At 36.2% G+C, this 17,786-nt stretch overlaps 1 protein-coding gene across 1 annotated transcript in view; it reads left to right on the forward strand.

Moving 5' to 3' along the window:
- Positions 1-1,822: 1,822 nt before the first annotated feature.
- The window catches only part of MMP16 (matrix metallopeptidase 16), a 299,878-nt gene continuing 283,914 nt past the window's right edge, over positions 1,823-17,786 (forward strand). The window contains exon 1 of the mRNA XM_047783647.1: positions 1,823-2,444. Within this exon, the coding sequence (XP_047639603.1) occupies positions 2,313-2,444 (132 nt within the window). The 5' untranslated portion in view covers positions 1,823-2,312. The remainder of the gene's footprint in view (positions 2,445-17,786) is intronic.

Raw genomic sequence — 17,786 nt, forward strand, 5'->3', positions numbered from 1 at the left:
GTAACTTCTATATAATGACTTTGCTTTCATGTGGCCTTGTGTTTATTTCATTTAAGTCATCTCAACCAGTAGGTTTTAAAATTCTGTCATTTGAAGGTTAATCTTTTATTAACATCATCTTCTCTATCTGTGAGATGAAAAAATCTTCAGGGATGATTGAGAAAATTAAATGAGATACTATGTGTGGGAACATTCTGTAAATGTTAATATGCTATACTATATAAGGTATTTCTTCTTATATCTTCAAAATACTTTTGAGGACAGGACATGCTGTGCACAGAACAGACTATCAGGGAAGGCAAACTGGACAGGTCATACTTCCTATAGTTTTTAAAGCATTACTTGAAAAATCTCATTCTTGAGCTTTTTTTGTGTGCTTCTCTTTAGGTTACCAAATTATTACAGTGCAATGCAATTTTCGGCATGGTGTTTTTCATCTACATGACCTCATGTAATCATATTTCTTGCTTTACCAACTCATCCATGAAATTTCCCTTGTCAATTATCTCTTCTACCTCACCAAGTAGCTGTCATACCTAGAGCAGCCTTTATTCTCAGCCTCGCCTGCGTTTCTTTCCCGTGGGTTCCTCTTCCCCTCTGCTGGCTGCCAAGGAGAAGCACATTTATTGGCATGGCCCCCAAACAGATGCCTGGCTGTCTCCCTTCCCCCTTTCTCTTTCAGCCAAACCATCACCTGCCAAGGGCTGGTGGTTGCTGCCACCCCTGTCCACTGCCTCACACTGCTGAGGTTCAAGTCCTTTTTGGCAGTCCCTTCTGAAGTTCCTCTGCCAGAAGCCTCCTCCTCTTGCCTGCAGCTCTCCTCGCTCCCGCCAGCCCGCCAGCCTCTCCCCCGCTTGGTCTGCGTGCAGCCTCTTCCTCCCGCCCTTGCCAGCTGCCTTACTCGCCTTTCCTCAGGCAGCTGCCTCTCCTTTCTTCCCCAGCCTTTCCTCCTGGCTCCGCCTGAACGTTTCTTTCCTGTGGCCTCACCCTCTCTGGCCCGATGTTTTGTTAACGTCCAGACTACCTCTCCTGGGTTCCAGTTTATACGTGTGTCCACCGGAGAGAATATCTTTGGAAAGTGGGCATTTTCTTCCTGCTTTATGTTTGACTAGATCTCTCGTACCCCCACCCCCACCCCACCCCTACCCCTCACTGTACCTTCTCTCCAAGTCCAGAAGGCGCGGTGTAGTGACGGTGGAGAGAATTTACAGAGACCACAGGCCACAGGCTTGGTCCCTGGACCCCAACAAAGTTTTGGACGCTCAGGACTTGCTATCTCTTAAACTTGGCCAGTCAGGCAACAGACCTGAGCCCCCAAACAGGGCACGGTAACCAGTGCGCTTCCTTTGATTACCAGTGTCCCCCGACTTTTTCAGATCCAGTCAACCGAGGATGGCAGTTGCCCTCCAGGACCAGGCCTGGGCTGCTCCCCAGCCTACACCAGGGTCCGCAGCCTGAGCCCCACCCAGTCTCCAGGGGAGGGGCACACTTGTTTCTATTGCTCCAAGAAGGGTGAGCGAGATGAAAGCATGGAGCCGCCCAGGTTCTTGGGTGCCTGTCTCGGGGATAACGGGTGGGTGGTATGTTAAGACTACCTCACTATCCAGGGCCCTTCTCGCGGGTTGACCACTTCCAATGTACTGTACAGTAGCAGTTTCCCTTTATGGGCCGTCGCCTTTAAGAAGAGCGCGCGTGCGTGTCGGGTTGTGTGTGTGCTCGTGTGCAGATGTGTGTGTGTGTGTCTGTGTGTGTGTGTGTGTGTGTGTGTGCGCGCGCGCGCGCACCCAGGGCCTGAGAGCCAGGCAGACCTCAGGAAGGAGGAGTTATGTAGATCACGGATGAACGTTCTGAAGGGGAGCGACGAGAGGAGGGTAGGAGAAGCAGAGGCGAGAGAGCGAGGAGCGGCCGAGGCCCTTCCCGCAGAAGCAAGAGGCAGTAGCGGCGGCGGAGGAGTGGGTGGTGGAGGAGCAGGAAGAGGGGGACGCGCAGGCTGGAGGCGGCGGCAGCTGCTGCGGCTGCGATTCGGTGCTTTGAGCCTGAACCGCGGGTGAACTTGGGCGCCACGTTCCCGGGGACTGGCCCACGAGGATGGTGAATGTGAGCTCCTACTGATCCTACCTCCGCCGCTGCTTCTCTGGAAGCTGCCGAGCGCGAGGGCCCTCTATCTCCTCCTCTTGCCCGGCTGTGGGTGAACCTGCAGGCTCCTTACCCACCCAGAGGACTTTTTTTTGAAAGGAAACCTGGGAGGGAGGGAGAGGGAGAGAGGGAGAAAACGAAGGGGAGCTCGTCCATCCATTGAAGCACAATTCACTATGATCTTACTCACATTCAGCACTGGAAGACGGTTGGATTTCGTGCATCATTCGGGGGTATTTTACTTGCAAACCTTGCTTTGGATTTTATGTGCTACCGTCTGCGGAACGGAGCAGTATTTCAATGTGGAGGTAAGAGTACGAGGGCTTTCTTCCTTCCCCCTTGCCTGGGCTGCTCCCTGAAACATTTCGTTTACTCCTTGGATTCTTGTACCAGGGTCTCAACACATTGTTTCCCTTCAGCGGGCGAGACCCTTTCTGAGTTTGCCTGTTTCTTAGGTGATGGATGCGCGTGAGACTGAGAATCCGTTATCCCCAGCAGCACAAAGCACGGTGCTGCGCGCTCAAAGACACAATTGTAACTGGTCCAAGCTTTTTACCAAGGAAAGAGGCGAAAAACTACATATAGCAAACGCGTGACTTAAACAAAACAAAACAAAACAAAACAAAACAAAAAAACCCAGCAGTTTGAGTTTCTGATAAGTAAACTGCCCGGGAAATAGAGAATTTTTTTTTTTTTTTTTTGGTGTAATGTGCTGCCTTGGTATTGTTCTTGAAATCTTTCTGTGTTTTGTGCCTAACAAAGGAGGTTAAAATCATATAAGGAGAGTGTGGGAATACTTGATCTGTTTAATAACATTACTTTGTGATAAAACACTTGATTAGACAGAGTCTTTTTCTCATTTAGACATAACTTAATACACTGTAACTAGATCTGGCTACACAGAGGGCATGAAATCCATCTCTTTTAAAGTGTCTTCTCTTCCCCTCCCTTGCCAATTGAACATAAACATGGCCCAAGGTAATAGTTCTGAGGTGTGTTTTTAATTTGATTTCACACTCTCTTGGCAAAACAGAGAGGTTTTAGACGGTCATTTGCTTTGCTTTGATAGCTTTGGGAACAGACAGACACAAAGCAAAAGGGAACTTAAGGATACGACTTGTCAGACCTCTGCCAAAGTACTCTTCCTGTCATCAACTCTGCACTAAAGCCAGTAACCTTGCAATAAATCTGTGGAAGCTTGTATACACCTGGGCTCTAACCAGTTTATTATATACAGGATGGAATACAAAGACAATAAGGAGGTCTTAGTAAAAACACTCCTTTTGATTAGACCTTTTGTCACCTTAAGAGAATTACAATATGCTTTCTCCCTATATTTTTGATTCTTTAAAACATTGTCATTTTGTTGGGAATGTGTGTTTACACATCAGCAGAACCTGTTGCACAGTATTTGAACATGTTTCATGTAATAGATTTATATACAAAGTATGCATAAGTGCTACATGTGAGGGCATAGTCTAAATATACCTCTGTTTATATAAACTCTTCATACCACTATGTGTAATAAGTGGTAGTTGGTAGAGAAACAAAGTATTTGAAAAAGTAAGAACGATTATCAAGAGTTAACTTTACAGATGTTAAGTATGATTGTTACACAAAAGCCTCAATTCAAACCAAAACTCTTTAACCCTTTGAAAAATACAACTTTGTTTTATTGAATAAAAAGAGAGGTGGAAAGGGACGGAAAGTCCAGACTTTTCTTGATTGCAAATTTAAACTTTTGGAATTGCATGCCACAGATGACTTTTGTGTCTAATATTTAAATCAAAAAATAATGTGGATATGAAAATGGAATTCATAGACTAGAGAAATGAAAGTGTCAGGCTGTTATTTATGTTAAAAACAGAAGGGCCTATTGCTTCAAATTGGTTGTGGTAGTTATGTTGGTGAGTGATGGGGGAGAGATAGCTATAAGTAAGGGCTAGTTTTTATCTTGCTTACTAGGAAGAGGAGAGCCTGGATTCATGGCTACCTGCTTTGGGAAAGTCAGATTTGCTTTCAGAGATTATTGGAATAGTATCAGTGTATTGATGATCATTAGATTTCCCTTTTGAGCCTAAACATAAAATGTGATTGTATTTCTTCATAGTTTGAATCCCTCACTCAGTTTAATAAATTATTATGCAAAAAACTTATTTTGCTAAAAAAGATTTTATTTGAATTTCCATCATCTCTTTTTTTCTTCAAGATGTATGTTAAAATGGTCATGTAAAAGTTATTTTCTCATATTAAAGTATTTGTTATTCCATCTATGTTTATTATAGAATACAAAGATTTAATTATGAGAGTTAATAGACATGTACCACCTGAAACCTTAAAAAGATATTTGATACAAAGGAAATTTTTCTAATGATTTAAATGATTTTGTTTCAGAGCCTGTATTATTCCCAAATAGTTTTTAAAAAGCATTTGAACATGTCCTTAGTTGGGTTAATATACTTCTTTATGTGCAATGGTAACTTCCTTTTTTTCTATCATAAGAGTAGCTGCCAGTTAATTCAACATATTGTAAAGAATATGAAATGACAGGATACTTTCTGACATGAATTTCTGCCTGATTCACTTTTATTAGATGTTTCTTTTTTAGAGGAAACACTAATGGGAAGAATAGACCATCATGTCTTCTTCAGAAAAGGCATTTATATTGTGTTCCCCATTCTTGGTTGGAAAAGAGATTTCTTTATTTCATTGATTCTCATGGACATTCTTAAACATTATGGTATCAATCATGTATGAAGCTCATATGATTATAAAAATTTTTTCCTAGTAAGCACACCAAGCTATTATAGTTAGAATGAAGCCTCTAGGAGATGCTTTTTGTGCTGGCAATTGAGATTCACAATGCTTTATTCCTCACTGAACGTCATAATTGGTGGAACCCTACTTTTCATTTCTAAAATTTAAGGTTTAAAAACCTATGTTTTTTCCGCTTAGAAGTGGGAATTGAGTAAGGTATGCATATTAACTCTTTCCTGTCTGATGTTCGAGGGCATAGTTATTTGAAATTTTAAATTATTAGAGCAGGAGATATTTATTAATATGCTGATAAAATGCTATTAACCCAATGCATTTTGTTTGTTTGTTTTTGTTGTTAAGACACAAAAAGGAACATCTCTTAGAGCAAAGAAGAAGGGTGATACACTACCAGAAGTAGTACTATTGAAGAAATTCCTTATGTATCTCAGGAAGAACACATTTATAATGCTAAAATTTGAGCACACATTTGTTTAAAGATTTTTGTATATCATTGGATCTATTTGGGGGGAGTGGGCCTTTTGCTGTGTAATCATTAGCATGATGCAAAGGAGCTGCATTGCTAATATTAACTAAAAGTCAAAGACTGCTGTCATTGGACAGCAGTCTGATTCAGAGGTGTTCATTGGTCAGAAGAAGAATTATGATTTAACAAAGAATCATGATTTAATCTATACACTCTTAAAAGGTCATTTTGTCTCTAAAATAATTTTCTTGTTTCAGTAGAGATTCTCATGATCCTAGGACTCTCTCTCTCTCTCTTTTTAACACAAGCATGTTTTTTTGTCATGAAACCTAAGATAGAATGTAGTTCATAATTGTAATGACTTTCATCTCCACTTTGATAGTGTGTCAAGTGTTAAATATTTATGTGAACAACATATTGTTCATTTTTTAAAACAATTAGACACTTGTAGGTAGGAAAATTATTTTAAGCCAATTTAATGGTAAAATAAACGCATGATACTCTCAATGTTGCACATATCAAAACTTTATCAAGTTTTTTGATAACAAAAAAACTTGATAAAGAAAAATTGATTTTTTTGCTCATAATTAAAGAGATAATCTAGATTTTTGAAAAGCTATTTACTATGAATTGTGAGTGTAACCCTTCTACATTTTTCTTGTTTATGTTTCTTTAACAGATTTAGTGTTTATTCAGCTTTGTCAGGTTTATATGAATCTATCTAAAAGTACAGAATTTGCTTGGATTAGCTTTGTATTGCATATAATCTTAGCAATGATTAGTGGTAAGACATTTCAGAGATAAAAATTACATTTATGGATTTTAAAATGTCAGATGTTGGGGCCTTTTCTCATTTCTCTTATTTTCTACTTGCTTAAATAATCAACATGCATCATTTTATTTGCTCGTGGAACGATGATGACACCATGTTCTGGACAGCCTCCTTGAGTAAGGGACTCTGGGCTGACTCCATCCCATAATTCTCCACTGTAGCAATTTTATACTGGTTAACAGCAGAGGCTGCGTAACTGATTCATAAAGATTTTTAACTTCAGCAGAATTCTAAGCTTCAGAATCCCAAGTATGCCGGCCATTCAAATTCATAAGAGCCAAGAACTCTGACCAAGAGTCCAAAAGACTCAATAGTCTCAGATTCTCCAGCTTCCCATAGATGTCTCACTTAAATCGTGTCTTTCTCTGTTCAGAGTTGCTTGGTCAGGTTGCCCAGATCTAGGGTTATTCATGAAATGCTTACAAGTGAACCAATGCCAGTGAGGTAGATTGTTTCTTAATATCCCTGAGAAATCCACAGAGAACAGCCATCCAAGTCCATCCCTCTGTACAATTGGGTTTTCTCTTTCAGTCTCTTCTTTCCTGTCAAGTAAGAATAGAATTGGGTTCAATAACACCTTTTTATTTTTAATCTCTAGACTCAGGTTAAAAGTGATAGATCTAAAATTTCTACTTTTTCTTATTCATGCTATTTCAGGTTATTACATAAGAAAACTTTAATGTACTTTTTCAGTGGTATACTTATTTTCTCCTAAGTTGAATTAGTCAATTATTTTCTGTAAATGTATTTTACTCCCTAACCTACCCTAACTACTCAAAATTTACCTGTTCAGACTATTTGGTAAATAACTAGATGAAATTATATCTGGACAAAAATTTTTTTATAAAAGCCATTGAACATTTAAATCAATCATTTAAACTTGTTCAGTGTCAGAAGACAAAGGTTTATTTCATGATGCACCTTCCAGAGCTTTTCACCCTTTAGCACATATATTTCAAATTGAGAAAATCATTTTTCATGTTACTTTTCATTATGTCATTTTAAATATCTTTGAATGTAGTTATATTCATCAAATCATTTTATTATGGTATAGTATAGTGATTAAGAGCACATATTCTGATTACTCATATAAAAATATAGCAAATAATGAAATAATGCCATTTGTAGCAATATGGTTGCACTTAGAGATTATTGTACTAAGTGAAATAAATCAGAGAAAGACAAATATCATATGCTGTCACTTGTATGTGGAATCTAAAAAAATGACACAAATGAACTTATTTATAGAACAGAAACAGACTCACAAACATAAAAAGCAAACAGTGGTTACCAAAGAAGAGAGAGGGGGAGGGATCAATTACTATCTGTAAAATAGATAAACAAGGTCCTACTGTACAGGACAGAGAACTGTATTTAGTATCTTATAATAACCTATAATGGAAAAGAATCTGAAAGATCTGAATCACTTTTTTGTATGCCAGAAACTAATACAACATTGTAAATTCGCTATACTTCAATTAAAAAAAGAGCACCTATTCTAGCACTAAATTGCTTGGATTCAAACCCCAGCCCTTTTACTTGCAAGTTAATCTTTAAGTCAATAACAGACAAGATGATTAATCTCTGTGAGCCTCAGTGTATGTATCTGTAAAATAGAGATACTAATAGTATTTGTCTTATATGGTAGTCCTGATGATTAAATGTATATCATATTAGATAGATAGATAGATAGGAACATTCCTTCACATGGTTAAACACTCCATACTTTTTTAGATGTCGTTATTATTAGTAAAAAAAAAAAAATGCTGATTCAAAGGTAATTGGCAGGATAGTATCTAATTACATAAAAGTCTATCAGGTGAGGATATACCAGCTGGTCTAGAAAGATTTCTTTTTAATACTTTTCAATTTTTTCAAAGTGTAATGTATTGAAAATCAACCAAGCTAACATCAGTACATTTTCTTCCCGTGGGTTTTTCTTAGACAGTTTAGTTCAGGAATGTGATTTTCACATTTTGTCTCATCATCTGTTACTATCATAGAATGTCAAGTTCAGCTCACACCTTCTTTTATAAGACTGAGTTTGTTGAAATCTGTTCATCTTTTCTAATATACTGGAAAAGAAACAGACCTTTAGATACAATGGACCTGTTTATTTTAATTGGCTCTAGGCCCAAGTACCTTCTATTCAAAATAGGAGTATAATTTGACATATAACTTAGGCCATCTCTATGTTACCTCCAAATCCAGAACAGAAAGGTCTTTTTTTTTTTTTTTAATTAATAGGAGAAGGAGGAGGATAGGCAGAAAAATATATAATATGTTTTATTCAGTGACAGGGAAGTTTAAAAAAATCTTGTTCATATAACATTGGGAATAGGAGATAGCTAGTGATAAAGTATAAGGGAGCCCTTGGGAAGAGAAGGTCAAGGGGCATGGCCTTTAACTTGGTTCTTGAACTAACATATCCTTGATCTTGGACAAATCATTTCTTTAATGCCTTCATCTGCAAAAATAAGAATTGAACTAAACTGTCCCTAAGGTCATTTCCAAATTTGAAATTCTGTTGCTTCTAGCCTCCGATCTTAATTTATACGGGCAAGGGGAACAGTGTACATATTTGTCCTGTAAATTTTGGGGCAACTAGATCACAAAGATAAAGTGTTCAGACTTTTTTTCCTGAAATACCTATCATGAAGAAATACAGAAAGTGCAGCTTAAATCTAACATTTGTTATCATCTGTAGTGACACAGGACGTTCCATTTTGGAAATGATCCTAGCCTTCTGCTGAGTACTAAAAACACTGGCAGCAAATTATATGTAATTTTAAAGTCAATTTTGGCCAAGGTAGCAAACTTTAAAATTTCAATGTTAAAAACATGGCTTGATGTTATTTTGAAAAATATGTATCTACAAGTGGTACCTCAATCATAAAAAGGCAAGTTGGAATAAGATCAAGACCAAAATAATTTTGGGGGGAGGGGTTTCAAAATTCCAATCTATCTATATATAAAAATTACACATATTTTATAGTGAAATGAAATGCCTGTACTGTATGTCCCTTTTGCCCACTGTGGAAAATAATTTTGGCACCTGGATCTTTGAGGGTTATTTTTGTTCTTTACAACACATTTGATTTTGAATGTGAAAAATCAGACTGTATTTCTTTTATAAAATATGCAGCTTATGCAAACAGCAAACATATTCTAGGTTAAAAGATAAACTTTTGAGTAAAAATATATGAGATACTCTTTTTTCTTTTGCCTTCTTTTCCTTGGGAAAGTTATTTATAGATTTTGAGGTTATTCATGAAATCACATTTGATTGCTGCTTCCTGTCATTTATCACTCTGAATGGACGTTCTCTGTCTTAGTGCCTCACCACGACCATTTGGCATTGTGCATCCTTGGGTCTGAACCAGTGGAATATCTTGATGAGTTTAACAAGTTTAGCCAAGAAAGAGTAATCCCACAATAGGCCTCTAACCTTTGATTGTGACCTGCGGGTGTAGTATATAAAAGGAGGCTAGAGGGAGCTATTGAGCCGTTTAAAGGTTCTAGTGGTAGAACTTGGTTTAAAATCAAGGCCAGTAGGTACAATTAATTAGATGTCTTAAAATGAATCATAGCCAATCATAACTTAAGGAAATCAATGAACACGTGGTTCAGGATTTAATATGCGAACTGGGTTTACTGATAGCCACTTGGTACCAGTGATTACATGTTTTATGACCTAGGAAGGAAACTAACACTGTTGGGGGAGTTTGGAGGGAATTTGGGCATGACAGTATGACAAAGTCTGTTATAATGCAGTATTACTTTATATTTCTCCTGTTTTTAGGTGTTGCATAGGTCATATATTATGTAACATAGTCACTGTAGGTGCTTTGGTAGTCTTATTTTAACCAAAATGAAGAACGAAATAATTGTCATTCAGATTAGAGATGCGATAGATCTAATCTGATTATGTCTTTTAGATTATGTGTAGCAAATATCCACTTTTAAAAGCTTGTCAGACTAGAGAGTTCCCATTGTGGATCAGTAGTAACAAACCCGACTAGTATCCTTGAGGATACCGGTTCGATCCCTGGCTCAACTCAGTGGGTTAAGGATCTATCAGTGCCGTGAGCTGTGGTGTAGGTTGCAGACATGGCTTGGATCCTCTGTTGCCTTGGCTGTGGTGTAGCCCAACAGCTGCATCTCTGATTAGACCCCTAGCCTGGCAACTTCCATATGCTGAAGGTGAAGCCCTAAAAAAAAAGAGAAAAAAAATTAAAAATAAAAATAAAAGCTTGTCAAACTAAAGTTATTTTTTAATGTTTGCCATGGGAATTTATTGAAAAAATATTATTAAATGAAAACACATTTTTTAAAAGAGATTTTTACCTGTTCTTCTTTTTAAAAAATATGTAAGAAAGTGTGAAACAGTGCTTTAGCTTTAAATAGAAACTTTAGATATGTTTTCAGTTGAGCAGATTGTTATATAAGGGGGATTAAAAAAAAGGCAGTCACTAATTCATTGGGGGCTGCCAACATTTAATTAAGATATTATAATCTGCTCATAAGCATTATTCAGATTTTTTAAAAGTCTTTAATCTAGTCAATTAAGTGAAATAATGGATAAACAAAATAAGTCATGGCCCCACAGACAGGTATTCTCAGGAGAGATTGTCCTTAGAGTGAAGTATTCAAATGACCAAATAAACTACTCACTGGAATGGAATTTTATAGTATTTGTTTTAGTCATGCTCAAGTTAGGGGGGAATAAACTGCCATTTTTTTAAGGAAGCTGGATACTTTTGTGAACTTATTTCGTGTCCTCAAATTGCATGCACCTGAACTGATGTCAGTGGCATGCAAGGCTGTCCCTCTGCAGGTGGCTGCTGCAGAGACAGACCCTAAGTGATCTCAGTGGAGACATTTTCCATGGGAACTTTTCACTGTTGAATTCATACTAGGTGTTAATAGTTTCTCAATGTTTATAGCATTTAGAAATTTGAATTTGTTTTAGGTTTCTAATGTCCGTACATTCATTCCCTCTTTTAAACAATTGCAAGTCAGTTTCTTCTCGTGGTCCTACTTGTTTCTCCCAGTTGGAGTCTTGAGGGACTTTATATTTTAGATATATTATAGGAGACCAGGTTTGGAAATTGGATAAAATTTTACAAGAAGCCACATTTCTACTTCTCCCCTCTTTTATTGTGAATAAGGCAGAATAAATTCAAAGAACTTCCAGTATCAAATGTATACTCAGTGATTTGTGTGAAATTGAGAACCAGCTTGTAAGAACTCCAGGTTACAGATAAAACTCTTTGGGACATTTGAATGTTTTAATATTACAACAACTCTATTCATAGAACTTACTTGCTCCTGTATGTGGCATGAGTGAAATTGTTTGTCCCATGACTAAAGCAAATTACTAAAACAGTCTTTGCCTTATTTTGACTATTCATAAATGGGTTTCTGGTCTTTATTGCTTGTTTGTAGCACAGATTCTATAACAGTGTTGAGACAATCCCAAGCAATCTTCTTAGGCAAGAATGAGGTATATTTCAGTTTCTTCATTTTTGCTGATTACTGGGATTATAGGAAAAATTATATGCTGTAAAGTGGAAATGCCTGGAATTAATTCTATTGAACATCTTAATTTAATGTAATAAAAACAATGTTAATTAACACTGGTTGAGCATTTGCTGTATGCCTGATAGTGTTCTAAGTGCTTCATATATTTTAACTCATTTAAATTTTATTACAATCTTGTGAGTTAGAACTACTATTTCTCTTTCACAGTTGAGGAATGTGGGGCACAGAGAGGTTGAGGAACTTGCCAAAACCTTAAAGCTCTGTATTCTCCTGAAGTAGAATAGCTCAGAATCAAAGCAGGCAGGTTGGCTGTGGAGCCAAGGATTCTAACTAAGAAAATACAGGTGAGAATTAACTCCCAGGTTTCCAGTAAGGACAGTGTAATGCAGTTTCATTGCTCACATCTTTTATATTCCAAACTGAAAAGAAATCATTGACGTACATAAAGAAATTGCTGGGTCTATCCTAGTGTAGAATCTTACCTGGAGTAAAAACTGTATAGACTGTTTTGTTTTGTTTTGTTTTTTGGGTTTTTTGTTTTTTGTTTTTGTTTTTGTTTTTTTTTTGCTTTTTAGGGCCATACCTGTAGCATATAGAAGCTCCCAGGCTAGGGGTCGAATCAGAGCTGCAGCTGCAGCTGCAGCCTACGCCCCAGCCATAGCAATGTGGGATCTGAGCCACTTCTGCAACCTACACCACAGCTCACAGCAACCCCAAATCCTTAACCCACTGAGCGAGGCTGGGGATAGAACTCACATCCTCAGGGATACTAGTTGGGTTTGTTACTGCTGAGCCACAATGGGAACCCCCCCACTGTTGTTGATTTGATTTGTTGATTCAAGATTATGTAGTGCTTAAGATAATTTTACTGTTGAATACCCTTTATGATTTTTTACTCAGAAAAGTAGTAACTTATGTTAAATTGCCTATAACATTAAATGTGGCATAGTCTTAAATTATATGTAATATTGAGCTAATCATAATATCACATTTCTCAACTGTTTGTCGTATTGCTATTGTCACAGTAAATGTGATTTTTGAAGATTTGGAAGATTAGGAAGATTTGATTACATCCCAAGGTGAAAAGTATAGAATACTGTAGAAAAGGTAAAGGAAAACCTATTAGATCTGTGTTCAGTGCCCTGCTGGGGAAGAATGTGTACATATATGGCTGCTGACTGGCATGAGTGCTGGAGTTTGTAATTTTTGTATATTGCTTCGATTGTGTTGAAAATACGAGGAAACAGATTTATTTGATTGTTTCTGATAGATTATTGTAAAGCAAAACTTTCTCAGAGATAGATCATTTCAGAGATGGATCAGGAGCTTCTGAGCTCACTGTTTGAGAATAGGCCTGATGTCTAGGTATTGCCTTTATTATGGAGAGAATGGAAACTTCAACTTGATGGTGACCGAAGGGTGTAAAAAATCTTTAGTCTTCAAGTTTATTGCTGGATATAGCTTTCAAGGCTCACTTAGTTCACTTATTAGCCTTTTAAGGAAAGTCTGTTACTAAACCAATTTAAAAAGGTGAAAATCTAACTGATTTTATAAAACATTCCTAGTGTTAACTCTCCATTCAACTCTCTTTTACTTTCTATACAGACAGTGTATTATAATGGCTGTGTGCAGGAGCTTGGGAAGACTTGCTTAAAAATCTTAGCTTTAGCACTAAAGCTCAGTGAATTTGAGTGAACTAAGTTATTGACTGTGTGCCCCAGTTTCCTCCTGTGCAAAATAGAGATAATACTACTCAACTCAAGGTTTGTTATAAGATTAAAGAGGTAAAGGATAATGGATCAAGTAACTAATAGACTCCTGATTTACCATCCCCTGCTGAAATAAACAAAAAATGGACAAAACATGTGAAACAATGGTCTCTAAGTCACTAAACATCAGGTATCCTTCATCCTCTGGAGTATTCAGTTGAGAAGTGAATGTGGTCTGCACATTCTTGTGAAGTAACTCCTGCAGGCCAGAGAAAGAATCAGCCAAAGGCTCAGTGGGGACAGTACCTGAATCAGATCTCACCCTTCTCTCTAGCCTCATATCTGAAGTGTTATCATCTGTGCTCTATGTTAAATACAGTGATCTTCAAACTAAATGTCCCTGTGAAGGCCTAAAATTATTGAAAGCCTCCAGAAGTTTTTATTGTGTGATTTATATCTATTACTTCTATTTATATCTATTTACTTGTGTTAGGCAAGTAAACCTGAGAAAGTTTAAAAATATTTATTTAGACATTCATTTAAAAAAAGCAATAGGAGTTCCTTGGTGGCCTAGTGGTTAAGGATTCAGCATCATCACTGCTATGGCCCAGGTTCCATCCCTGGCCTGGGAAATTCTGCATGCTGTAGATGTGGCCAAAACATAACAATAATAAAGTTAATGTAATAATATAGATAACATGTTTTATGAAAAACACATTTTATAAAAAATAGTAAAAGAAAGACATTGTTTTTTTTCCAAATACTTTTAGTATTTGGCTTAATAAAAGATGGTTGGATTCTCATATTTGTTTCTCTTTTTTTCTTCCAGTTTTTAAGAAAATCAAAGTATAGTTACAATGTTATGTTAGTTTAAGTTGTACAGCAAAGTGGTTCAGTTATATATATATATATATATGTATATATATATAAAGTTATATATATATATATAATTCCTGATTATTTTCCATTATAGGTTACTATAAGATATTGAATATACTTCCCTGTGCCATACAGTAGGCCCTTGTTGTTTATTTATATATAGTAGTGTGCATATGTTACTTTATGTCTCCCCTCACCCCCCACTATCCCCTTTGGTAACCATAAGTTTGTTTTCTATGTCTATAAGTCTATTTCTGTTTTGTAAATAAGTTCATTTGTCTTTTTTTAGATTCCAAATATGTGATATTATATATTTGTCTTTGACTTACTTCATTTAAAATTATAACCCCTAGGTCCATCCATATTGTTGCAAATGTCATTATTTCAATACCCTTTTATGGCTGAGAACAAAAAAAATTAAAATTTGTATGGAAACACAGAAGACCCTGAATAGCCAAAGCAATCCTGAGAAAGAAAAAATGCAGCTGAAGGAATCAGGCTCCCCAACTTTGGACTATACTACAAAGGTACAGCCTTCAAAACAGTATGATCATAGCACAAAAACAGACATATAGATCAATGGAAGAGGATAGAAAGTCCAGAAATGAGCCCACACACTTATGGTCAATTAATTGCTTCTATGACATAGGAGGTAAGAATATATAATGGAGAGGATAGTCTCTTCAATAAATGGTGTTGTGAAAACTGTTCAGCTACATGTGAAATAATGACATTAGAACATTTCCTAACACAATATACAAAAATAAACTCACAGTGGATTAAGGACCTAAATGTAAGACTAGATGCTATAAAACTCCTAGAGGAAAATATTGGTAAAACACTCTGACATAAATCATTGCAATATTATTTTGAATCCTTCTCCTAGAATAATGAAATAAAAATAAAGAATAAACAAATGGGATGTAATTAAACTTAAAAGCTTTTGTACAGCTAATGAAACTATTAAAAAATGAAAAGGCACCCACAGAATGGGAGAAAATATTTACAAACAATATGACCAACAAGGCACTGATTTCCAGAATATACAAACAAGACATACAGCTCCAATATCACAAAAACAAAAACCCAATCCAAAAAATGACCTAGATAGGTATTTCTTCAAAGAAGATATACAGATGGTCAAGGGGCACCGGAAGTGGTCACAGAAAATTTTGCTAAATATTTTTAATTATTAGAGAAATACAAATCAAAACCACAATGAGGTATTCCCTCACACCAGTCACATTGGCCATCATTAAAAAGTCTATGACTAATAAATTCCGGAGAGGGTGTCGGGAAAAAAAAAAAGAACATTCCTACACTGTTGATGGGAATGTAAATTGATGCAGACACAATGGAGAAATATATGGATGTTCTCTAAAAAAACTAAAAATAGAGTTACTATATGATGCTGAAATTCTATTCCTGGGCATATGTCTGGAGAAAACCATAGATGCGCCCCAATGTTTATAGTAGCACTGTATATAGTATTCAAGACAGAGAAGCAATGTAAGTGTCCATTGTTGGACAGATGAATGGATAAAGGAGATGTAGTATATATACACAATGGTGTATTACTCTCATTTGTTTCCTCATTCACACTTGCAGTATTACAAATCAAGTAAACTCCACTGTCAGTTGCAAGTGAGAATGAAAAGGCAAATAACATATTAAATTAGTTTGATCTAGCAGACTTCTACAAGAGTTTTAGAACTCACAGTCTTAGACCAAATTTTGAGAACCCCTGTATTAGCTGTATTGTTTTCTCTTTATTTCCTGTATATACCAAAATACATCTGCCTTGGAATCTTCATCAAAATGCTTCAGTCCATTTCTTCTCCACCCTTCTACAAATTTTTTAGTCTCCAGGAAGTATTATCTGGCCTTCCCTATCCCCATCTTTACCTCCACCAGAAAATGAGCCATTATGTATTTATAATATCTTTCTCTACTTATTTTTCAAAGTACCTTTCATAATTGTAATCATAGAGTATTTTATCTTCAAAGATAGATACTGATATATGTGTTTTAAGACCAAAAGGTCACTCTTGAAAATTCATACAGTGGCTTATTAACAGTTAAGTCTTGGCACATGGACATTTAGATGCCAACGGTTAAGTATTGGCACATGGACATTTAGATGCCAAGTATCAACTTATTTTGTTTCTTTGTGCTTCTGAGATTTGGTCTTCTGTCTCTGGAACAAGAGACAGGGCCAAGCTCATGTTTTCCGGGGAAGAAATTTAAGGAGACTTGAATAATTTTCTCTCTTTTTGCCTGGAACATATGATTAAATTTGGTGTATTAGAGTAATTAAGTGCATGTGCAAAAAAAATCTGTTGTAAATGGTTTTTGTGTAATAAATTAATATCTGTCTCTCACAGTAAATTTTAACTTTCTGAGACAGAGTATATTTGCCACCTCTGTTTCCCATGAGCCTAATACTGCCATGCAAAAAGTCCAGAGGTCAGTAGATATGTGTTGGAGGATGAAAGGGCCATCCCTATTCATAGGTGTTAATTTCTAGTTAAACTGATATTTTATGATCCATTTCAATAGTTATCTTTCCCTTAATTCATTTTGCCCATACTGGGTGAAAATATGGCATCAATATCCCTCATTTACTTTAATTAGTTTAATAAAAATATTTAACTTCTACTAATAAAAGTCTGTTTATCTTAGTGATTAATGGTTAACTTGCAGGTAGCATGGACTCAAATTTTTTTCTAGTTATCTCCATTATATTACAGCAATGTTTCTGTTATAAATAAGAGTTTTCTATCTTCTTCCACTGGTGGAATGTTTTTATAAATACCTATTGGCTTAGCATTAAAAAGAATGTAAAACTGATAACTGTTTAGAGAGTTGTGTTTCAGAACACCTAGGGAAAATATAAATGGAAAATAACTTTGTTCTAGTTCAGTGACTTTAGTTGTAGTTAATACTATTAATAAATGGAAATTTCCCCCAATTTTCCACGAGAAGGAAAAACAATTTTACTTTTATTTCATTTAAGATGAAATCATTTCAATCCCTATTTTAGCTACATGGATGAGAAATAAGTTGATAACTTTTGCTCCATTAACATGTAAAGCCCTAAAAGTGAATAATCATGTAATAATTTGAATTTGTTTTAAATAATTTACATTAAAATTAGCTCATCTTTAGTCTTCTAACAAGTACAATTTTGAAGACCTGTGAATAAGTGACTCAAGAGATGTTACACGTTGATGGATTTTTTTCTTACTGAACACCTTCATATTGTTGCCCTGCAGGATAACAGTGAAAACAGAAGACTTTTCAGTCTTTCATTGATACATGTACTGTCTGGATTACATCTTCCTTAGGAGGAGAGAAAATGTAGTCTTCTGAATGTGAAACAGTCCATTATTCACTTTTGCAGTTAATAAGAAAAGTGAGTCTTCTATTAGAGCATTGTGTTAGG

This window comes from Phacochoerus africanus, chromosome 6 (genome assembly GCF_016906955.1).
Source record: "Phacochoerus africanus isolate WHEZ1 chromosome 6, ROS_Pafr_v1, whole genome shotgun sequence".
NCBI lineage: Eukaryota > Metazoa > Chordata > Mammalia > Artiodactyla > Suidae > Phacochoerus > Phacochoerus africanus.